General features: G+C 38.4%; 2 protein-coding genes and 1 long non-coding RNA gene across 3 annotated transcripts; 1 reads left to right on the forward strand and 2 right to left on the reverse strand.

Moving 5' to 3' along the window:
* The first annotated feature begins 13,108 nt into the window (after nucleotides 1-13,108).
* LOC120432302 (uncharacterized) lies at nucleotides 13,109-14,494 on the forward strand. The gene is made up of 2 exons (XR_005608049.2): nucleotides 13,109-13,238; nucleotides 14,243-14,494. It is a non-coding gene; the product is annotated as an uncharacterized LOC120432302 (long non-coding RNA).
* Nucleotides 14,495-17,838: 3,344 nt separating this feature from the next.
* Nucleotides 17,839-19,412, reverse strand: LOC128092458 (serine/threonine-protein phosphatase 6 regulatory ankyrin repeat subunit A-like). Its single transcript, XM_052706300.1, has one exon. It carries the CDS (start codon nucleotides 19,201-19,203, stop codon nucleotides 17,854-17,856), a length of 1,350 nt encoding a protein of 449 aa, XP_052562260.1. The 5' UTR covers nucleotides 19,204-19,412; the 3' UTR covers nucleotides 17,839-17,853.
* Nucleotides 19,413-20,239: 827 nt separating this feature from the next.
* Nucleotides 20,240-23,183, reverse strand: LOC120432316 (uncharacterized). The gene has a single exon (XM_039597500.2). It carries the CDS (start codon nucleotides 23,087-23,089, stop codon nucleotides 20,240-20,242), a length of 2,850 nt encoding a protein of 949 aa, XP_039453434.2. The 5' UTR covers nucleotides 23,090-23,183.
* Between the last annotated feature and the right edge of the window lie 2,168 nt (nucleotides 23,184-25,351).

Below are 25,351 nucleotides of genomic sequence, written 5' to 3' on the forward strand. Positions count from 1 at the left end.
AGTTGAGGGCTATCAGCGATGAAATTACGCGAGAAATATGGAAAATTTTCCACTCGAACTGCCTGATTTGATGGCTCGTATTTCCCTCCGTGCTTCCTTGCCAATCTTAGGGAAGGAGGAATATTTTATTATTTGATTGAATTACGAACACTCACACGCCAGACACGCAATTTCCCAAGCTCAGATTAAATTTCAAGCATCGAACGTCTTCAAATTTCGCTCAATTTCAGTCCGCAAATTAAATTTTAATCCAATTTAATTTCATCAAAATTCCTAACCTCCCCGCATCAAGTTAGCCTTGCTCCGCCGTCAAAAACGTGTCGAATTTCGCACCCCACACTTCTTACCCCTCACACGAAAAAACACGAATTGTTTCCGGTTGTCACATCGAACCCATAAAAAAGTGTGTGTCGACAACAAAAACTTATGCCCAAAAATGTTGTTTCAGTTGTGCCAACACGGAAAAGTTGGTCCTTGTGGTCATCCCCCAAATCGCTGGTGACGCCTCCAGCGCAAAAGTTTGGTGCCATGTTGGGCCAATGTTGGTCAAATTGCGGGCTTTTTTCCGCTCGGGCAGTAACTCTAACATTGAACCGTCATAAAAACATGGAAAATTGTTAAACTCACACCCATTTTCAAATTCATAACGGAGGGGGCACACTTACAAACACACACATACAAACAAAAAGGGAGTGACGAGCTTTTTTGCTTTGTTTAGTGTGAGCAAACTTTGTGTTTTTTGCTGTGTTTGTATTGAAATTGACACTTTTGGGTGAGGGACGATGAGTGGAGTTTAATACACTGGGGGTTGGAAGTTTGGCTTGCCTTTTTTGTTTGGTATTTCTGGTTATTTAAACTATGCCGTGATACTTTTTTCATGCATAATAAAACAAAGTTGAAATTACTTTCGCTGGGATGGGATTGTTGAACAGCTTGTTCAATTTGTTTGACATTTTGTCGGGTCCAACAAGTTGCTTTATTGGTCGAAATTTGAAATTATCTATTAAAATAAATTGCTTTAGAATCTACAACTTTTCTTCTCTCTCTGAGTGATATTCATCGGAATTAGACTTCACCTGAACGCGTTTCACCACAAGAGGAAAAAAGCGTCAACCACCTGGAAAACACCAATAACGCCCCCAAATACCCCAGAACGATGACAGTCATGGACCAAAACCTGCCCCCTTTTCCTCCTGACGATGAAAAAACAACAACACGTGGATCACACAGCAAGCCATGCCCAGGTGTCGAACCAGATTCGATGGTGCCTGTCATTGGCACTTACGACGGGGCTGTTTTGAACTTGAAAGGTTGACATCCTCCCCTCTGCCTACCAACACTTGGGGTCATGGATTGCTTTGATGGTTGCGCGAAATTGCCTCCTGGGAACCAACAAAAAAGTGTGGGACAAATTCAAATATTCCGTGTTTGACGAGAGTGACGGATGAACGGATTAACACGTTTCGATTTTTTAGGGGTTTTTGGTGAATTCCGGTGAACACCTTTAAAAATTCAACACGTTCACGGTTTAATTCCACCATGGAATCCGCCATTTTCCCAGTAGACCGAAGGAAAACCAATAAATTTCCCGGGTGTTCTCCCACTGCAGCTGTGCTGATCAGATCTAATACCTTAGTCTCTGCGAGACCCCAAACGAGCTTCCTCTAAAGCAAAAGTCAAATTTGCATGCAAATATGATTCGCCCCCGGTTGCTTGGATGGAGTTGGCAGTAGCAGTGTTGCCAGCAGTTCCACTTTCACCAGCAGTGGCAGTGGCCGGGATACTTTAAAGTGTTTTCAATAAAATTTATTGGAAATTTGCGGGCTTCTTCGAGGAACCCTTGCGCAGTGTCGCGCCCCTCGCGTACTTCCGGAATGTCCCAGTACAAAGCGGAAAACAAAGCATGCCACGCTACCAAGAGGAATATTAAATTCAAAATCATGCTAAACATCGGTTGCTGCGATCGATGATTGCGATATTCGCTCAGTATCGTGGAGACATAGACAAATGGAGTCAACAAAGATCAAAATGTCCAACATTTTCGGTTGACAGCTGAGTTGTTCAGAAAACATCCGCTAGATAACAGATATCGCTTGCAGCGCTGAAGCGCTATGTTAGAAAATCTTCCAACTTTCTAACCTCCAAATCTGTGACAAGAAAGCAAACTCAGTAGTTCGCCCTCTCGCCTGCTGCGATGAAGAGCACTTGTTTTATGGCTGCAACATTTTGTTGATTTGAAACAATCGGTGGTGCGAGCTCGAGCTAAGTTTCGAACTTTACGACCCCTGGGAGGGTCGCAAAAGGGTCGTAAAACCGTTTGACGTTGAGCGTTTTTCTGCTATTTTTCTTGAAGATGAAGGAAGGGCACTTCAAATGACATCTTCATGAGGTTCATTCCGAGAGCTTCTCGGAATTGATTGTAAATTGATTGAAAATCGGTTGAAGACTTCTTTCATCTGTAGTCATGATGAATGCAATGAACGGATCTTGAAGTTGCAATCTTAGTTGCCTTTTTTTTAAAGCGGGAAAACGATGTAGCCTACTGTGATTCTGTAAAAATACAACGATTTCTGTGAAATCTACACAGTCAATTAACGTCCAAAGCTATTCGAAATTCGACCACCCCCAACATTCCCGGAATTCATCAGGTCCATTTCCGGAATCTGTCCAACATGACACCCACATGAACTTGGCAAACCCACTTTCATTTTCGGCCATCGAACACCGATTGATTTAATTTCCCCTGAACTCTCCATCTCTCTAGCTCGCCCGACCTCACTGCCTAGTTTCAGGAGCAACTGACAGATTGGCACTTTTATGGCCATCTGTAGAACAAGATGTGATTTACGAACCGAAACGCAGCGTAGCAACTGGTCAAACACCCAAAGCGGCTGGCCTGCTGGGATTGTGGACCAGTGGAAATGACTTTGTGATTTTGTAAAATCAGTGCCAACCGAGGATGATGGTGATGATGAGGGTGGTTGGACGACCACTCTTTCGCTCACTCGTAGTAGGCCAACATTGACCGAACGGGATTGGGAGCCAACTTGGATGCTGCCGGAATAGTTGGCGGTTGTCAAATTGATTCGACAATAAGTCAACCGGAAATGAGACGTGGGGATTAATGAGCCCAGCACGTGGAGGTTTGGTGGTGGTTTCGTTCAAAGTTGGCTTAGAAATCGAGCGGATGAAGCGAATTAGTCAGATGTGTCACATTTTGGATGGAATGTTGGAAGTGTCAACTTCAAGAACTTAAATAAGAAGAAAATAAACAAAATCAACAGCATTCCAATGGAAACTTGTCAATTCACAGAACCAGAAGTGAGTTCTGTGGTTTGATTGCAATTTCTCACTTCACAATCGCAGTTGGTGTTGGGCGCCTAAATTGGATTGCTTTTTCCCCTCAACAAAACTCAACCAACCACCAATTCACGCTGTAACAGGCTCTCATCAAAGTCGGCTTTGATTTTTTCGAAGCACCGCAACAAGTTGTGGCATTCTGAGTAAACTATCATTAACGCACTGGCGAGCTTCAAAAACCATCCACGCCCTTCCCTTTCAACAAAGTTGGCCATGAATCGTAGAATTTGAGGCTCACATTCATCATGGCCAGCTTTTCCGAACTTGTTTGGAGTGAGTCCTATTCCTGTTATCAACCGAATTGATAGCGATATCAAAATTTACCAACAGCAACTGAAAAAATCGTCTGGCTTCACAAAAAAATGTTCATTGACTCGCCACCACACCCCCTGACCTGTCTTCCTTTGGGGCTCGAAAACTCAATTTTGAAACGAAATTCACGGTGCTTTTATCTGTGGCCAACGAGTGCGCCTGGTGGAACACTGAAAAAAAAAGTTGCAATCAGTTATGCGAGTCTGTCCATTTTTATGATGTCAGTACTAATCTTAGGGTGATACTTAAATTTAAAGGTTCTTTTTCAATTGAAAGGAATATTGTTTTATAATCATAAAAAGTGAAAAATTCAGATGAAAATAAAAAAAAATCTCATTTATTAAAATTTTAACTCTTATATTGAACCATTCTAAAAACAGTGCAAAAGTATCTCGTCCGGGTTCACGCTTCAAGTGTGCTCTCCTGCTGCTTGTTTCATTCCACAAATTTGGTCATTCACGATAGTACCCACGAAACCCCGTTGGCTTCAAGTTCGTTTTTTTTTTCGAGCAGTTTCGAGCATTTTCGAGCAGCGCGCGTCTGGCAAAGCGCATAAAATTAGCCAAAACCGCGGCCAACCTCCATCGCAATATGAAGGAGGCTCTCGAGTCACACTCGACGGAACAATTCGAGTCGTTGTCGGTGGAATCGGGTCGGTGAACCGGAATCGATACCGGTCACTGACTAGTTGGCTGGCCGCGGTCAGAGTTGGTGCCTTCCGGAATGGAACTTGGACCCTTGGTGGATCAAAATTTGATTTTTAACTGTTGATTTTTGGTTATCATATTTGTTTGCAATTTTTTTGACAATTTGCAAGTTTAACAAAAATCTCTCCTCAAAGCCAAGGGTTAGTTCACAAAACCCAACTGATAGCGTTAGTTCGCACGAGGGGAAAGTCACCCGAGTGAATAATTTCAAAGCGCACACATTTTTTCAGTCTAACCTTTTTGTGGGTGTTTTTCCACGCAACGCTGAAAGTACTCACCACGTGACAGGACACTACTGGCAGGGCAGGGCGGAGATTATGGACGATCGCCACCCCCTTCACCAATTCTGAATAGGATAATTTCGCCATTTTAAACTATCTCTCTTGCTGCCAATTAGAAGAGCTTTCGCGGGTTACTTGTTTCGTGGTGTAAATTTTGTGTGCAGCCAACCTGAAAGTTCGCGATTGTTTATTCTACGCAATTTTGGGTAGATTTTGACAGGGCGTAAGTAATCTCTCTGCGATGCTTCACTGAATTTGCGCAATTTTGATAAGATTTGATTCTAAAAGCCTATTCAAGCAAATTTTAAAGCTAAATTTCGATGTTCTTCAAACTTGTTCTCGTAACAAATATTGATAACACAAAAGTGCACCTTGTTTGCTCGTTGGTTGCTGTCTTGAAAAATGTCTTTCTTTACAAACTTTTGTTGACACAAACACTTACGACTCATTTTTTTCCCATGCTCTTCTCAGAAAGAAACACGAAAAATGCAACAAGCTGAGCTTCCTTCTCGTGTACCATTATTTGGAGAATACAACTTGGAGACATCCACACACACAATCACACAAAGACACACACACATGATTTATTGACAAGGCAAGAGGAGCATTTTACTCTATTCCTTATCAGTTCCACTCGAGTGGTGGAGCGCATTTTATGGACACGCCAAATTGGATTGTTTGTAAATTTTTCAAAAATGAAGCATTTACTTTAAATTTAAATTACTTTAAAATAAATCTCTAATTATCGTCTTGTCAACAAAAGTAAAACGAATTTTGACAGTTAACCTTTGAGTGCCTCACTCTTCTTCCGTTTCACCCGAACAGCGATGTAATTTCATGTTTCATCAGCAAAAACTCCCAGTAACAAACGAGAGAAATATACATTCCGGGAGCCTTTTTCCTCCCAGTGTGTGACCATCTTTCATCCAAGCAAGCTTCTTTCTCATTGGAAACTATCATATTCGTGAAAAAGTGAGGAAAAGCTAAAGCATGGCATGCTGTGTGGACCACGTTTTGACACACACAAACTCACAAACAATTTGACATAAAGCTCTTATGAAAATTGAAGCCTTGAATTGCGCTGAAAAAAGTGTCGAATTGATTCTACTTTTTATTCCAGAAATGTCTCCCACGCAAGTGACACAACAAACAATTCCGCAAATTGGGGGTGAAATTGGATAAAAGCAATTCGTGGAAACTGTCGAAAATGTGCTTTTTTTAGTTGCTGACGCATAGTGAAAGCAAAAGTTCATAGTTAGACACCGCACGAAACTATTTAAACTTGAATGACGAACGTACAAACAGTGCCAGAGGGATCAAACACGGTGTTATTTTGGCTTTTGAGATTATTGAGACAATATGACAAAAACAAGATAAGATATTTTTTCCGTGCATCATCTGTCAGTCACTTCCAAGTCGAACCGCTCGCGGGGAATAGTTGACGAAACGAGATTCAACTTCTGCGTTTTCCCAACTCCCCTCAATCTCCCTTTCATTTCCCGCAAAACTACTTCACAAAATAATTTCCCGGGCAGACGGTAATAACAAAATTCATGTCATTTTAATAACAAATACTGTTAAATAACAGAAAGTGTTATGGAATCTTCTTGAAAAATCCATTTTTGCATAAGGGTTTAATAACAGTTAATGTTATCATAACAGAATTTGTTATTGGTCTGACATTGGAGGAAAGCCAAAACAACTTTGGAATAACATTTTTTGTTATGGAAGAATACCTCGAACTGTTATTGGGATGATCGGATTAGTTGTTAAAATAACAAAAAATAATAACAAAGATTTGTTCGAAGAATAACTAAAAATGTTATTAGTCTGTTATTACAATAACGATCCAATAACAAAAAAATCATAACGGGGAATAACAAATCATGTTATAAATAACATAAAATGTTATTGACCTAGTATTTTCAAATATCAAAAAATGTTATTCCCAAGTTATTACCGTCTGCTCGGGTCCTTTCTTCGTCGTCTCGAGCAGAAGGAGAAAGTCAGCGTCGAAAATTAGTAGGGTAAATAGTTTCAAAACTGTGTTTGCATTCTCGACTTCGAGTGTCTTCTTCGCCGTCAAACGTGAATCCAGCGTCGCGAAATTATGAGCCGAACTTAATCAACGGTGAGCTCACGCGAAAGCGCTTTTAAAAGCTTTTGAAGAAACAAAAAAAAAGCTCACAGTGAAAAGTACTTTTCCGTCGTTTGTTCGAAAAGAAAGAACGAAAAAACAATTTAAATTCAATTAGAGCAGTAGGCTACGCGAAATGAGCGCAACCATGCGTGGTTAAGTCGGCGTTGCTTCCGTTGTACATTCGCGCCTACTTTGACTCGTCCCCGAAAACCCCTGAATTGCTGAAGGTAGATGAAAAGAAAGCAATCAGCACTCCGAGAAAAAAGCCCACCTCCTAATGGGAAATCGTTGTCAGATGCAAATTTTTGTTTTTCCTCATCAGAACAGCTTATTGCGCGCGTTCGCGAACTTTCAAGAGTAGACGGTGTCTTCTTCGCGTTCTGGCTTGACAGAATGCTGCTTCCTGGAAGTAGACTGTGACAATTATCCGAAGGAACAATGGCTTTGCCTACTAGAAGTGTGATTGTGAGAATGACGATGAAATTGAATTTCATGTTATTTACGATGGCACTTGACAATATGAAGAAATCACTGTGAAAAAGTGTTGATCTGGTTTGATTTGACTTGGAAAACGTTTTTTTTTTCAAACTTTGAAAATGCATTACTCTACCTGTTTAAGCTCAATCGAGCCAATAAAAATTGAGTATTTCTTCACGTGGAACAATTTCATTTGATATTATTTCGAGATTGAGTGGAAAAAATCGACACAACAAGCTCCAAACGGAAGATAAATGCACCAAATTGGTGACCTCCGAACCAGAAGCTTCGTTCCAATGTGTCGTCATGCATTTTCCCTATCCAAAAAAGGAAGTGAAAATTTTCAACCCACAAAAAAATTGTCACACGATAAAAAAGCAGACGCGCTCCCAAGTGTGCAAACGAATTTCGGTTGTTTATTTTCCGCGCAAATAAATTCCATATTATGTTTTTCCTGATTTCTGATAATCCCTTCAAGGGAGCTTGATTTATTTCTTTTTTTAGTTTACCTCTCCCCGTCTGCTCTCTGTGTCTACTATTTTGTGTCTTTCGTTGGGATTTGTGTAAAATATCCCATCAATTTTCAACAGTTATTAGAGATTTTGAATTATTTTACTTTCTTTAAATTAATAATCCATAATATCTCAACAAATAAGCCAACCCTCAGAAGGTTTCCGGAACTCGACAGTGAGCAAAGCAGTTACTCTCATTTTCCTCTCATCCTCTCTTTACTCTCGCTTGTTTCAATTTGCTCTTGATAGGTTAAATCTAGAGAAAAGGAGAGCAAATTAAGAAAATGAGAGTTATTTCGTTGCATATTGTTTTATTACGTTATCTCAATTAAAGTTGTACAAATTTTAGAAATTGAACTTGTTTTTTGTCAAAGAAATTGAGGATGTCTTAAAACTTATCTGCAGTTTCAGTTTGATTGGTATTTGAGAGACATTTTCAGGAATTCGTGGAATTTGATAATATGGCAGAACATTCGGTTGCCTAATATTCTGAAATTTCAAAATTTATTTCACTTACCTTACCTTTATCCTTTCCGCAAAACCCAACCTGAAACATATCCTGGGCCTACTCCGAATAACAACAACGCTCACTTACCAAGCAGCATCACCATCCGGGACGACAACGACCAATCTCCCTTAGCACGCACATCACCGAGCAAAGCAGGCCATGTCCTGAAACCATGACCTAACCCAAATCGTGTGTCCGTAGCACAGCGCCTACTCCGTTCCCATCATCAGCAACAACGGCAAAACAAGGCCTACTTTGTGATGGATTTCGTTCGAAAATGTCCTACATGGCCTGCTTGGATCGAACAGGAGGAGAGGTTCATCTTGAACAAACAATCCGGGTTTGGGTCGATGACGATCGGTGTTGGAACCTACTCTGCAAGAGAGGGTAATTCGACCAAGTACCAATTTGTGGTAAAGTGGCTCCTCCTCCACGTTAGCATCACGATGATAAGAGAGACCTCTGGCGGAAAGTTTTACGGCCACTTCCGGCAGCACTGCTGAACCTTGAGGGCACGGCACGGTAATGTCTGAATTTATTGGTACACAAAAACCGGAAACTGCGCTGCTGCTCTCTCGGTATCGCGGAAGTGCTTCATCTCAATCGTCTTCCTGTGTAAACAAACGCACACACACACTCACACGTACAAACGTTATCTTAAGTGTCTCTCGTAAATTAAGTTTTATGTTTCTTGAAGCGCCACAAAACGTCCGAAAAACGCGGAAAGCAACAACAACAACAAGCATCTGCTGCAGACACAATCTACTGATGTTGTTGTTGATTTTGTTTTTGTTTTGCTTCTGCCTGCCAGGCAAGTCTTCATCTTCTTCATCTTTTCCAGCTCATCCCATTAGATTAAATTTATTTTCTGTCAAAATAATATTATCTCCAGCGTGCAGACTATTTCTTTCATGTCTGGAGAATAAAAAAAAGTTGCGGAACTTCTTTGACGAGTTGTTTTGAATTTTAACTAGTTCCATCGCGCAGTGTAGCGCACCACGTGTCAACGCATTCTCAGCCTACCTGGATCCTTCAAAAGACTTACTCAGAAACAGTTTACTTCAAAATTATCCACAAATTTCATTGTAATTTTTCTTATGCAACTCTTTTAGAAATTTAGAAGAAATGTTTTTAATGGGTCATCCATAAACTAAGAGTATCTCTCACACCGGGTTGACAAATTTGAAACTTTTTAAACCAACAAACGGCAAATCAGTACCAGTCCTCTTAAACAATACTTTCTTCAAATCAGCAAAATTCTTCATTGTCATTTGGCAGAATCTGTTCCTTTCCTCAAAACCAGCAGTAGCTAGGCACCCCTGAACATCCATAAGGAAGTAAAATCTTGTCGACGAAGCGGAAAAGAGTAAGATTTTCACCAACCAGGTGCGGGACAACCCTTTTCCCTCCAGTTTTAATAGAAAGTCAAGAAAAGAATAACTGGTGAGGACGATTTCTCGGACTAAGAGGATTTCCACCTTTCTTTTTCATTCTCTCAACTGGGAAATAGACGACGTCGCCCTGGAGCAATAAAAATGAAAAGTTATTAGTATAATAATTTTTATAGTTGCGGTGTGGTTTTGCGGGAATTTTGGGTATCGGAGGAAGTGGGCAGGTGAGCCATTCCACTTTGTGCAAAAGTCAGCGGAAAACAAAAATATGAATTGTGTCAGGGGAGCCAGCATTTTGTAGGGAAAAAGGTAATAAAAATGATTAATATGATTTTTCTTCATTGAATTTAAAATATGTTGCAGGGTGATGCTTTTTATTTTACTATTCTGATGGGGTTTTAAGCATTTTTGTTCACATTTTTCCATCATCTTTAAATTGAATATTTTTAAAAGTTTCTTTAAAATTTTATTAAATTATAAAAGGTTGGATAACTACTCAGCTAGATGTACACAAGCAAATGAAAAACCTTAAACTAATCTTATCACAATATCACCCATTTTCTTCCACAAATTCGCTAAAGTTGCCCTTTAAAACCCATCAAATTGAAGCTGCTCGACACGTGCGTCGAGTTTATCTCTTGAGAAACGTTTTCAAATATCACTTCGATCCCATTTTTTTGCGAAAAACTCAAGATTAAAGCGATAACATTTAATACGCCTTCAAAGCGCCATCCAACCCGCCTTTAAACCGCCAACGCAGCAGCAACACATGACAGTTCTTTTATGGGAAACCAAACCGCACACACACGCACCATCAAAGCAAGCCGCGCGCCGAACGTGATCGGCATAATTAGTGCGATTTTGTGTTGGCCTTCGTCGTTTAGAGTGTATTGAAAGGCAATTTCTGAGTTTTAAGAAAGGAATTTCTTTTGTTTGAGGAAAACGATTCGCATTTCTGTTATTTGAAATTGATACTTTGTCATCAAAGTAGGCATTCAAAACAATCACATTTGTAAACCTCTTTCACTTGAACCACCTTGTTTTATTTAGTTTTCTTTGAATTGAAGAGGCAAGTAATGTTGTGCCAGTGGTTTCACAATATTTCTTAGAATCATTTCTTTTCTAAACTTGGTGATGTTCAAAATAAATTGTTCAATTCCACGTAAAAATAATGAAAATCTTCTTTCAATCTAATCTCATTTTCGTCTGAGGACCATAGTCGCAATTAATTTCCTGTCCTCGTCGGTCCAACGTGCAGCTTCAAGAGTGCTTAAATTCCCAGAAACCCGGAGCAGCTCAAGTGGAGCTGTATCGTCTGCCGAAAAGAAACTTGGCCCAAGAGGAGGTCCTCCATAAACAACAAGTGGTACCGCCGCCTCTTCATAACCATCGACGAGGAGATCTATTTTGGCCACCAGCTTGGTACCGAGTAGAGGGTGACGAGCGGGAATTCCCGGGAAAAATTTTCCGGGAAATCGACCATTTTTGGACCTCTCGATTCCTGGGAAATTTGGTCGAGACTCCCGGGAAATTTTATGCTTATAAATGTCGAACCAAAATTAATAATTTAATCAGAAAAAACATTTGAAAAATTCGAGAATGTTTAGAACATTGGATGTTCAATGTTCGATTTTCAAATCTGAATAAACCAATGCTTCTCTAATCTTCTTATTCTAAAAGTGTGAATTTTAACTTTTCAAAATTCTTATAACTATAATTGAGAGTAACCAAAAAATGTGGACCCCAAAATCAACCTTGAAACATTCTTAGCAGTTACACACCAGGAATGAAATATTTATTATTTCTAAGAGGGAAAACCTTTTCAAGATATGTTTAATTTCCATATCCGCTCTCAAGCATAGCAAAACTCATAATTTTGTTTTTTTAAATTCTAAGTCAGTCAATTTCGCTGTATCGAGGTAATTTCCTTTTTTGATGTCAATAAGTCATTTTGTGTTTTGCGTATTAAATTATATTTTTGTTTAGTGTCTTTATTTATCATATTAAAAAAAACGATATTGCATGTATGGAAAATTATATATTAGTTATTTTTTACCTTCAAAAAATCTAATAGCCAGTTCAACAACAAGTTTGTGCAACTTTTGAAAAATCACTCAGTGCGAATGAAGATTCATAAACATTTTAAACTGCAATTTTTAATCCAAAAAGGCTCAAGAAACGATTTTCTAATTGTAGATTGAAGGAAAAAATCAAAAATGAAGAAATAGTTCCTCAAAATAATGAGGTTACTTAAATTTACGTTACATTGGATTAGTATGAATAAATTGTATCTGAATTCATTAAAAAGAAACGTTGTTTTACTTATCTTTTTAGGTTATTGACACTTTTGGCTGATTAAAAAATTCCAGGGTCCCGGGAATTCCCGGGAAATGGCAAAACTCAACTCTCGATTCCCGGGAAATTGAAAATCTCGAGAGTCGTCACCCTCTAGTACCGAGTAATGAGGACCCTCTTAAAGGGGGTGGAAAGAGACCACTTGAGAAGAATTGGAGGGGAATGAGAGCTGGATGGACCTGACGAGAATTTGTTGTGATTAATTTAATGGAAATATCAAAAATAAAACATTAAAGTTAAAAAAAAGAAAATATTCTGATTAAAAATACCAACAAAAAGAAAATAAACTGATTTTTCGATCTTCTGACAAAAATTAACAAACCTTTCACCCCTTAGAATTAAAGCAACCCACTCTTGTTGATGGTGATGCAAACCTGCCAGCCAGCATCATAGAGTAGTGGTCAGTGGGTCATGGCTTGCTACGAAAGTGACCCTCATCGTCGCGTCCCCGCTGGACGTTCTGGCCTGAAGCTAAAATTTCGCCTTCCATAGAATAAATCACGTGGGAGCATGTTTTCGCCTGGATGTAGGCACACAAGGGTGCATTATTTTTTCACGACTCAAAAAGCTTAATTATCACCACGAAGTTAATTACTTTACGGTCGCGGCCTCTTTTGCCGAATCATTACGCTTAATGACGTTGCGGTTTTAATTAGTGAAATGTGCTTTCCCTGTTTGAAAAATGTCGCACGTCGTACGAGTTGTCGCACGGTTTTGATTTTACCGTTTCGATATCGATTGGTCGAAAGGACGACAAACGTACGACAAACACTCGACATGCCCGACGTTGTTTTTTCCATCGATTTACCTTCAATTCGACGTCGATTATCGTCGACGCAAACAGTTTGACAGTTCTCTTCAGTTGAACTTGTTCGGACTTGATTGCAACCGAGTCGAACAAATTGTTGTTGGTTTTAGGCTTTGGAGGATTTTGGCCAGTTTAAAGGTAAGTTGTGTTCTAGATTGAATTACTTTCAAAAGGAAAGTTCCGGCCGGAGGGGGCGACAACCGAATCCAATTGTCTTGTATTCCAGATTGCGGTCTTCGTGGCGGTATAGGAGGACGGGAAATATGGATTACTCGGCGAGCCATTCCGGAAGACGGGACGGGAAGGAACCAGTTTGCGATCAAGGAAGCCGTTAGTGTTTGGTGTTTTACTTTCCGTGGGAGGTTGCCTCCATATCTAATGGAACTGGTGAGTCATGTTTTAGAAACGATGGAGGAGGTGTGCTGGGAGTGCGATTGGACGATCGAAATTAAAAATTAGATGAACATCACAAATTCTTAACTTTTTAATCCAATAATGCTTAAAAAAAACTTCAACGCTGATTTGATTTGATAATTGTAAAATTCAATTATAAAGTTTTTCATTCTTAATTTAAAATTCTAGCATTCCAGAACTTAAGAATGCAAGAAATTGAAAATTCTAAATTCATTTAATTTCTTGATATTGTGCAAATTGTTAATATTCTTAAATTATACAATTCATTTATTTAAAATTCTCAAAGTCTTCAAATATTAAAAAAAAATAAACTCTAAAATATGAAAATTTTAAAATTGACAATAATTTAAATATTAAAATTCCCTAATTCTTAAATACAAAATTTTTCAATTCATAGATACTAAAAATCTAACATTATCTAACATTTTGGTCTAATGAAAAATAGGAGTTAAAAATATCACGAATTGAAGTAAATGATTTTGGTATTGAGGTACTCTCCAATTTTAATATTCAGAAAATTAGAATTTTAGAATTTTAGAATTTTAGAATTTTAGAATTTTAGAATTTTAGAATTTGATGATGAGATGATGATGCTGAAATTTGTAAACGTTTGATCATTAAATATTTTTAGAATTCTCAAATTTGGTACAATTTTTAAATAATAATAATATTGTCGGATTTTTTAATTATTTGCAGTAATTTGAGTTTTATACGTATTTAAATTTAAATTTTTAAAATGTCTTCAATTAGAATTCTTTTTAAAAAACCAATGCGCCATGGGTTTTCAGTGTACATAGGACATTTTGTAAAAGTAAGCGAGAATAAATAAATTTAGTTTTTCTTTTATAGTTACAAAATATTTGAATATTACATATTTGAAATTGTATTGTTTTGAAATTTTATTATTATTATTATTGAATTCTGAATTTAATTTAGAAAATTCTTGCCAATTGTTGATTGATGTTATATTTTTTCAGGCAACAAACATATTCTGATCTGATCCTGCCGGAAACCATGCGTCCCCGTGTGGTCTCGCGTGGCTTCCGTAGAACCCAAGGAAGCAGCCTCTCGTACTCCGGTAAACATCAATCCGTCGGAGGTTCAAGATCGTCGCCAAGGTGTCGCATCCGGGTTTTGATCAGCGCGTCGAGGAGCAAAAGTCCAACACGGCCAAGATGCTGCCACGGCCACCTCCAACATCCAAGCCGGAAGCTGCGGTCAAGGCAAATCCCGAAGGAAGCAAAGTTGGAGAAGAATCGGCGATCCGCAAGTGAAATTAAGTGAACAAGTAAATATTTTTTTGAAATTTTGACAGTTGAAATAAAAAAAAAACAATAAAAACAAAACAACAGTTTTTTTCAACTGCAACATAACCTAAAAATCCGAAATGACAGCACACGACAATAGCACGACATTATAAATAACAAAACCGTGCGACGTCGGTCGAATGTCGTACGACAATGTCGTACAATTTCGATCATCGATCGCACGACAAATACGACATTTTGGTGCAAAAACGTATGACATTCGCGCGAAAGTCGCACGACATTGTCGAGCGACGTCGTACAATTGCACGGACGACAAACGACAGACGTCTGACGGACTTTTCAGTCAGGGTTTGAGTGTTATGGCTTTCTTTTTTCGTCCTGAAAAAAAGAGAAAAATCTGCAACACGCGCGGTCCCTAAAGGTTATTTTCCGTCATAATCCTTTGAAGTGGTCTCAAATTGACGTTTCGCACATAATGCAATTACGTCAGTCGCGACAAACACAAAAAATGGCCTCCTTTGTTGCGCTTTTTTTTTGTTCTGGGAACACTGCATTGACTGGACTGGCTTGAGCGGGGAAAGCGACTTTACTGGGTTCGATTCTGGGATTCTGGAGGACGGTGAAGGGAAATGAGGGGACCGATTACGTGATCCGCATTTTTTGTTCTTCCCTGGAAGTCGGTGTTCGACGGATTGGGTCTCTGAGCTATTTTGATGAGCGTTTTCCTTCTGTTTACCTTTTCGATGGAATTGTTTTCGTATTGTTTTCGTTACTGGCCAAATCGAGTGGGGTGGAGTTGCGGACCGTTTCCACCCAAGTTGTTGTCCAGTGGAGCTTCCGATAGAATGTCTAATGAGGCTGAGATTTTTTGGCCGGGAGAGATGAATGTTGGTCGTTCAGAAATGATGTGATTATCCATTTTTGATAAGAATTTGTATTATAAATGAGATCGAATTATCATTTTTTAAGGTTGTTGATTTTCAGATTTTAAATAAATAATTCAAGAGATAAAAATTCTTGAAGGTTTGACAGATTTCCAGTTTTAATTTTTCTTTGGCAATAGAACTGTTTCTAAAGTCATTTTCATAAAAAAAACACGAAAGCATGCATTTGAAAAGTTTTGTTAGATTTTACCTTAAACTAATAACTTTAGCCAGGGTTACCAGATCTGCATAATTAATAATAATTTATTATGAAAATGATGTGACAATAAGACAACTGATGCAAGTCTCACAAAAACATGCACGTTGACACAAAAAGACCGATTTTAAGAAAAGAGTATTTTGAGTATGCCTACAAATTTATGTACTACCCTCATCTGTGCAAAAAAAAAGAATCAATTTCAATAGAAAAGAAGTCTCTACCAGAAAAGCAAAAGACCTTTTTTTCAAGGGAATTTCATTACAATAGAAGGGTCGGCCGCGATTGAATCGAACAAAAAACAGATTGCTTTCGGATTGAAACGCCGTTTTTCTATTTGCCATTGATTTGCTGTAATGTTATTTGTTTGGAAATTTTTGAAAAGAAAGAAAGCCAAAAAAGGGTTGTCACGTGTGGAATTTATAAGAAGTTCACAGTGATGAGATTTTAGCTAGCTTTTGAATTTCAATTTTGTTCGGTCTTGGCACACTTTTCAGGAATGTTTATTTCACTTGAGATTTATTTAAATTGACTGAATTTTCAAACGAATTTGTGAGATTTTTATCACAATTGAGATAGGAAAGCCGCATTCTTTTAAAACACATTTTTCGTGATTTTCCTGTGACAATCACGCCAACCAATCTGAAGCCGCGTCCCAGATTTGCTTTTAAAATTTATTATTTCCGCTCTGATTCCGAGCAGCTCAGGATTTCACCTTTTTCCGCCAGTGGGGTTTCACCTGTCGTGACGTCGCGTTGAGTAACCGATCTTTTTTTCTTAACTTATTTTTATTAGGTCCTTTTAGGTGCTGTGACCAGGTTGGGACCGAGGATCAGTAAAACAATATATAATAACAAAAAAAAAACTCCTAAATTTCCATACTTGGAGATCATGTAACTGACGAGGGTTACTTGGTCCAAGCGGGTCTTGCAGGTCTTGAACCTGCCGATGTACTCGGAGAAAATACCCCACAGCTCAGCCGAACTGTAGAGTACCTCCCCGGCTTCCTTCTCCGTGGCTCCACCGTCTCGGGGGCCACCTTGGCTTCTTCCTGCGGGGCGAGGGCGATCCTTCGATTTTCCGTCCGGGACTGCACCTGGCAACGGAAGGAACTCCGCCGGCGTGAACGCCGGAACTGCTGGACTCTGCTTCTCCGCCTTCCTTGCCAGCGGTTTCGGTTTCGACGCCTGCTGGCGCCTACGGATGAAGTCCGCACCCTTAGATGTTCTTCACCACCAAAGGTTGTTGCTTTTGTTTACCTGCCGACTGGCCGGGTGGTGGAACCGCCGGGGCTTCCCCTCCTCCTGCTGGGCTGGCATTGTTGTTGTTTTTGTTATCCGCTAGCGGGCTGAACTTGTTGTTGTTGAGCAGGGTCCTCTCAACTTTTTCTCCTTCGATGCCGATTCCAGTGCCCTCGCTGGACTTCTTCCGCTTCCGATTCCCGCGGACGGGACGAAAATCTTCCTCCTCGGAGGATTCCTCCACCTCCATCTGTCAAAAACTTCCAAGCACGCGAGATGACAACACGAGCAAAACACGTCTTAACTTGTCGCTGGCTGGCGACTGAGTGTCTTAATCCTTTTAAGTGGTCTCAAATTGATGTTTCGCACATAATGCAATTACGTCAGTCAATCGCAGCATGCCGCGAGGAAAGCGCTTTGGGGGCAACCATCGCGACGAACACAAAAAATGGCCTCCTTTGTTGTGATTTTTTGCTCTGGGACTGGTTTGAGCGGGGAAATCGACTTTACTGGGTTCGATTCTGGGATTTCGATGGCTGGAGGAAGAGGAAGAGAACCGATTACGTGATCGGCATTTTTTTGCCTTCCCTGGAAGTCAATGTTCGACGGACTGGGTTCTCTGAGCTTTTTTAATGAGCGTTTTCCTTCTGTTTACCTTTTCAATGGAATTGTTTTCGTATTGGCTTGCATAGAAATTCAGGAATCGAACTTGTATTTATTGTAATTGTTATTAATTTCATTATCACGTTTTAAATTAACTTTTATTTACAAGCACAATAGACATAATTCTTTGATACTTAGTTAAAAATTTCTGCACTGGTTAGATTGGAATTCATTAAAAATCGTCAGAACGTGCTTCCTTATCTCTTTTAAAAATATATTTGACAACTTCCATTCCCAAATGCTTTGGGTATTACAATTTGTGGATCGTAATCATTTTTACTTTGGCATTTTTGTTTTGACAAGTTCGAAGAGTAACCTCCGAACTTTTGCACTCATTTTGCCTTTCTCCACATAATCTAGAGCAGTTTTTCCCTCTTTGGTTTTTGCAGTCACAGATGCTTCATTTTCTATTAATCTTCTCGCGGCCGCTAAATTACCGCTTATTGCTGCCAGATGAAGTGGAGTTTCTCCTTTCGAATTTTGACTGTTAACGTTTGAGTCGAGATGTATTAAAATATTTGCAACGTCTTGAAGATTATTTTTCAATGCCACGTGTAAGGCAGTGTTGCCATTTGTGTCGGTGAGATGAATACAAGCTTGCTTAAATAACAACAATCGTGCCGCGAATGATTTTTTGGCTTCTAGTGCCAAATGGAGTGGTGTTTCTTTATTGGAGTTATATCGATTTATTTTACAACAGTGATTAATTAAAAGTGGAAAAATAGCTTCATATTTTGAAGCATGATGTAAAGGGGAATTGCCTTCATTATCAAATTTTTCAACTATCGCGCCAGCTTCTATCAACAACTTAATAATGTTTGGTTTTGGAAAAGTATCATTCTGTACCAAATGAAGATGAAAAAGAGTTTTTCCTGTTTTTTCATCCTGGAAATTTACTTCAGCACCAACTTCAATCAATGACTTCAACACGTTTTCCTGGTTTTTTATAACAGATTCTCTTAACATTGTTTGTAAGAGTCGTAAATCGGGTTTTGCTGAATGTTCTTTTAAGATGGAAACAATGGCATGATGACCTTGTTCCAGTGCCAACATGAGTGGTGATTTTCCATTACTATTTTGTACATTGCTTTCAGCTCCTTTATTTATCAAGTATTCAACAATTTGTTTATGCCCTTCTCGAGCAGAAAAGTGTAAAGCTGTATTTTTTTCACTGTCTTCACTATTAACATTAACACTACTTTCAACGAGAATATTTACGGATTTCATACACCCGAAAAATGCAGCATAAAAAAGTAAAGAATTCTTGAAAACAATGTCACATTTGAACATGAAATGTTTTTCTAATAAACATAATAAGATATCAGGAGAATTTTCAAAAGATATCAAATCCAATGGAGTTTTTTTCGCTTTATTAGTTGCGTAAACATTTGCCTCACTTGAAACCAGCAGTTTAACGATTTCAGTGTTTACTTGTTTAACAGCCAAATGCAGTGCAGTGTTGCCATCTTTATCGGTCAAGTTTAAATTTATGTCTGTTTTAACCAGAAACTTTACAACATTGATCGACGAACTCAAAACAGCTATGTGTAGTGGACTTTGGCTTTCACTGCACAGTGGGAAAAAAGGACCCAAAAAATTACCGCAACATGATTTCGCGCAAACCATCGATTGCTATACACCAAAAGCTTCGTTTTTGCACCAGGAACAATAATCCGATGAAAAATCGCACTGCACGGACCGGTGGCCGGAGTACAGGCCACCGGAAGATCCGGATTTTTGGAAAAAGTGTCAGATTTATCCAATTGTGAACTGATAAGCTTTCTTCTACCATGAATAGTCATGCAAAACAATCCTAGAATAATATTAAATACCATAGGACCCATCGGAACCGGTTCCACCTATCTCCGGTGGCCACATCCGGAACCGCAATAGGAAACAGCGTAAACTAGTCATGCGACGTATCAAACTTCTTGATTCTGGATGGGGACATGAGTTATACACTCCTCTTTTAAAAACATGAAGTTTGATATGTCGCAAGAGTGGTTTCAGGAATTTGCCAAATATGATCTTCGGATGTGGGTCTCGTGGCGCAGGGGTAGCGGCTTCGGCTGCCGATCCCGATGATGCTATGAGACGCGGGTTCGATTCCCGCCTTATCCACTGAGCTTCTATCGGATGGTGAAGTAAAACGTCGGTCCCGGTTTCTCCTGTCTCGTCAGAGGCGCTGGAGCAGAAATCCCACGTTAGAGGAAGGCCATGCCCCGGGGGGCGTAGTGCCAATAGTTTCGTTTTCGATCTTCGGATGTGGCCACCAGGAGAACCTGGGAACCGGTCACCGGAGGCAAAAATACATTTGAAGGATACTCTCCATCCAAAATCAAGAAGTTTGATACGTCGCATGACTAGTTTACGCTGTTTCCTATTGCGGTTCCGGATGTGGCCACCGGAGATCGGTGGAACCGGTTCCGATGGGTCCTATGGTATTTAATATTAATCTAGGATTGTTTTGCATGCCTATTCATGGTAGAAGAAAGCTTATCAGTTCACAATTGGATAAATCTGACACTTTTTCCAAAAATCCGGATCTTCCGGTGGCCTGTACTCCGGCCACCGGTCCGTGCAGTGCAATTTTTTATCGGATTATTGTTCCTGGTGCAAAAACGAAGCTTTTGGTGTATAGCAATCGATGGTTTGCGTGAAATCATGTTGCGGTAATTTTTTGGGTCCTTTTTTCCCACTGTGCACTGTTTTGATGATTTATTAAATGAGACTTTGATCCAAGTTTTTTTTTCATTTTATAATATTTTATTTGACTATCTGTCAACTGACAAACATCATTCCAGAATTCAGATATTTCGTTTTTAGGACTTTTTGGAAGATGAATCATTTCCTTATATTTTCTCCAAAAATCTTTCTTTTTTAAACTGTTTTGCTTTGCTTTGCTGTTTATTATTTGAAACGGTAGTATCAGAGGTTTATTTGTATCAGAGGTTTTAGCGATTGATTCATCTGCATCTGATTTGCACGTGATTTTAGAGACCAAGTAATCACATATTTTCTGAATAATAGAAACCTTGGCTTGATTCAAAAGTGATTGGTCTTGGAAAACGTTATCGTCATCGCATGACCACAATAAAACAACTTGATGTAAATTTGACAAAAACATGAGTCGGTTCATGTCGTTTTTTGTTATAGAATACATCAAACCGAAAAAAAAGTTTCGCATAATTTTATGCTTAATTAAAACTTCCAAAATTTCAGAAATGCAATAAATTATTGGTTTTTTTCCTACATACTCGAACAAAAATTTAGCTGCAAAATATTCTCGATATGACTCGTGAGTGAACTCAGGAGAACCTGACTGTATTTCAACTAAAAGTGATTGTTGTTCTTTTATGCTTCCTTCAACCGACCCAAACAATTTATTGGTTATGAAAGGAATCAACTCTATATCGTTAGCAAATAAATATTTTGCTGCAAATATTTGGTAATCGTTATCGATGGCCTTATGTGTGCTGTCAAAAAATGGGTCAAGCTCAGCATTGTTGTCCACTTTACACTTTTTATTAATTGCTATTTTTATACATTTTGAAGTAATGTTTTCAAACAAGACAACAACGTTAAATTCATTTTTTTCGAAGAAAGTTTCTACGGATTTTCTAAATTTACAATATTTTTTATATGATGCTGAGTAAATCTCGGTTACCATTTTAATCGTCAATGGAAGACTAGTAAATTGATTTGTATTGCAGTCAATGTCATTATTTATTTTCTGAATGAGTTTGTTTGAAAAACTTTCAAGTGTATCCCTATTATCTGAAATATCTTTCCAAACTTTTATGAAAAATTGTTTCTGTTCGTCTTCAGTGAATGCCTGTATTTCCAGAAGCTTCACACCAAACTGATTTGAAAGCTTACCCAGCACATGGTTTCTACAGCTAACAACAATTTTAAGATTTTTTTTGGTTAAGAGAACTTTGATTAACTTAAGTATTTGATATTGGCTCGAAACACTCAACTCATCTAAAGCATCGATGAACAAATTGATTTTAGTTTTATCATCTTTTACAATAAGGTGAATGTTTTCAGGGGATAAAAAAGATTTGAAAACGTTTTTATTTGAAATATCTTCCAATTGTTCAACGCTCGGAATTGTCCCATGAAAATTACTTGAATACAGTAAAAATACAGTAACATCAGAATACTTTCTTTGGACATTATATGCCAAATATTGCATCAGTGTACTTTTGCCCATGCCAGGTTCAGCCGTGACAGCATAAAATTGCTCTTCATTTTTGGGAAGTTGGTCAACCATGAAAACATCTTTTATACATTGGGATTGGCATTTTAGCTGGCGATTTATATAATATCCTTCAATTTGTTCGAAACTAACACAAGATCGATTGGCACACTTTTCAACCTCATTACGTAATATTTTTTCTGCCTGTTTCAAATAAGTGTTACCATCGCAAAGCCTCAAAAAACTTTTATTATTTTGAACTGGCTTCTCCCAATTTATAAATTCTTTCTTAAAAGTACGAAAAAAGTTTCCAATTTGATCATTTGAAAACCTCCCAAAATCATCTGGCCGAATCCAATCTCGCATCCACAGTCGACTTTCTTCAGACATGAGCATTTCTAGTTCGTCCAAATCTGGTTGGGAATATGCCAGTATAAAATCTTTGAAAAACTCTTGAATGGTTTCCTTGCTTGTATAAGATGGTATCTTTGTTTTTCTCTTTTTCTCTGGGGTCTCCCATTGTTCGTTCCAAAATTTTAACACTTCTTCTGAATTGGATGATACTGCACCGAGATCCTGTTCAAACTTCTCCACCAGGTGATCAAACAAATCCTCATCTAGTTGGTTTTCAAGAAAGTTTTTCGAAAATGTTACCTCACTTTCGGTTGCATTAATGACTGGTAGCAAAAGTGCTTTACAGTTGGTAACTGAATTTTCAATTAATCCCTCTTTAAACATCGTGTGTATTGCATCAACTAATTCGTTAAAATCTTCATTAATTTTATTAAACATTTTACTCTCTAATCCTTTGAATTGAATAAATTTTCCGCAATTGAATATTATAACCTTCTTAACTTCCCCTTCAAAAGTAAAATCTTCTTGTAGGCCAGCCTCTTCCCTGAATCCAATATTTGTGAACAGACAAAACCATTTTTTATGTTTTCCATGTTTCCAATTTTTCACCACTTTTTGATAACCTTCTATATATTGAAAAAGTGCAAACTCATTATCAGCCGATAATGATAATAGGGATTTTATCGTTCGATCACTCTGATTTTTCCGTTTTTTGTGCTTGTTTTGAAATAACCACCACTGCCGAGGTTCCTCCAGGTGCAGAACAACGTCCTCAAATTTGATAAGATCTTTATGCTCAAAGGCTAATTCGAACGGTATATGTTTTCGCGAAGCTCGCTGAATCAGCATAAGCGCAAAAAGTCGTTGATACTCTTCACCGTCACCGCCAAGTCTACCGGCTGAAAAGCTTTGAGCGATGCTGTCCCCACTGATGGCCGAGGGTTGTGGATCCGTCATCCTTTTTTCGTCTTAAATGCCGACTGAAAAAGAAAATAATCCATCTTCATTTTTGAGCATTAATTATAATACAATCATTTACTTACATTTGTTCCAACTGGATTTAAAATGTATGCGACTTAGTTAAAACAACTATATTAATTGAAAAAAAAACACAAATAATAAAAAACTTTACAAAAATCTACACAATCCTGATAGACTCACAAAAGCAAAAAAAAACTTAATTCACCTTTTGGTGGTTGGTGCATTCCTTCACTACACAGTCTTGAAAAGTGTAAAAATAACACTTTATTTTTATCAAAATATCTGAGATCCAGCTTAAAAAAGTGTAAATAAAAACACTAAAGTACTTATAACTTTTGATAGGTTTGTCAGATCCTCAATCTTTTGGGCTTGTTGGAAAGGTCTTTTTATTACCTATCCAACGATGGATCGCATGATCGATCCGGACAACTTTTTCATCAAAATATTTGAGATCCATCCTCAAAAAAGTGTTGTAGTCAGATCTTCAATATTTTGAACGCGTTGGAAAGGTCTTTCAAATACCTTTCTAACAATAAATAGCATGACAGGTTTTTGTAGAGAATAAGACAAAGATAAGGAATGATGCAAAAAAATAAACTTAATTGATTAAATTATCAAATGAATAATATGTAATATATATAAACTATGACCGTTTAAAATGTTAGAGTCGAAATTCGATTGTTACGACGACGCACACGACGCGAGTGCAACCTCGTGTGTCATGAAAAGGGTCAGCAACGCATGTATGGCTGTTTGAGTGTGAGTGCTTCGTCTAGGTTGGGTATGTCTGCGCAACGTGAAGCGTTGGAAAAGAAAGAGAGAGAAATTGACGAGAGCGGTAAAGACCGATGGTTGCAAAGCTGATGAACGTCGGCAAAACGTCGGTTCGGAAACGCGCGGCGCTTGAGCGTGTGTGGGTGTGCTTGAACCGATCGGGTCGTAAGACTTTCGTCGGGGACGACAGGTCTTCAGTCTGGTTTGTAAATTTGCAGAAAATGGTCGTTTGACGACATTTTAAGTTTACCAGTTTTAGCTTGAGTTTTAGTTTACTACAGTTTTCTGACAAAAACCACCCTTTTTACAATCTTCCGAAGTTTAGCTAAAATCGTTTTTTAGCATAACTTTTGAAGTACTTGTCATAACTTCATAATATTAACTATGGTCTTGTGGGACCCCAATATAGATCGAATGAGACCAAAACGGTCCAAATCTGTTCAGCCAGTCCGGAGATAATCGTGAGCATATTTTTCGGTGCACGGACTTGCAGACATACACACGCACAGACATTTGTTCAGAATTTGATTCTGAGTTGATAGGTATACGTGAAGGTGGGTCTACGAGGTCGAGTAAAGAAGTTCATTTTTTGAGTAATGTTATAGCCTTTCCTCATCGAGATGAAGAAGGCAAAACCAACCCATGACCCGTAGATTCATGATTTATGACTTATTTACGCTATAAACGATGTAAACAAGCACTGCCGCTCCAATCTAGTCCGTCCCATATCTAAATAGTGGGTGCTGAGATAACGACGTGAGAAGGCCAAAAAATGTTGCACAATTTTTCACATTTCCAATCATTTTTTTTTTGCTTGATTTTTATCAGCCCGGGAGCATGCTGACAGCTCCCATACAAACTGAGCGTACCTCTTTTTGTGGGCCCAGTGGGCCTAAGATGACACCCTTTGATATTATCTAGCCAAATTTTTGGAAATGGCGAATAATTTAAATAAATATACTTTTTGCCTTGTTTCGGTTTAAAACGACAAAATAAGCAGTTTAGAATCATTTTTCAAAAAAACTTGTTTAGAGATACGCCTCGTCCAAATATTAGTCTAGAACAGTTGAAAGGAGCGTGCCGCGAATGCCGTCACGAAAAAAAAGTTTCCCATGCTAATTTTGAGTTGCGTAATTAATGGGCGGATCTGACGAGGCCCACTGGCCATTTGTCGGTGAATACGCGCAACTCACAAAAACTGTCATCTTAGGGTCCGGCTGATTTTTATACAATTATTTTAATATTAGTTAAACAAATATTTCTAACATGAATTTGTTTCATAAAACTTAAAATTTAGATATAAATTTGTGTTATTTTCATACTAGAACTGACTTGCCAGTCAATGATATCAAGGTAGGCTTGAACATTTTCACCAGAAGTTAAACTGTCATTCCAAGGTTTGTTTGGGTAATTTCCAAGTAATTTTCACAAATAGTATAAAATTAAGCTATTTTATGTTTATTT

The sequence above is a fragment of the Culex pipiens genome, chromosome 1 (genome assembly GCF_016801865.2).
Source record: "Culex pipiens pallens isolate TS chromosome 1, TS_CPP_V2, whole genome shotgun sequence".
In the NCBI taxonomy this organism is placed as follows: Eukaryota; Metazoa; Arthropoda; class Insecta; order Diptera; family Culicidae; genus Culex; species Culex pipiens.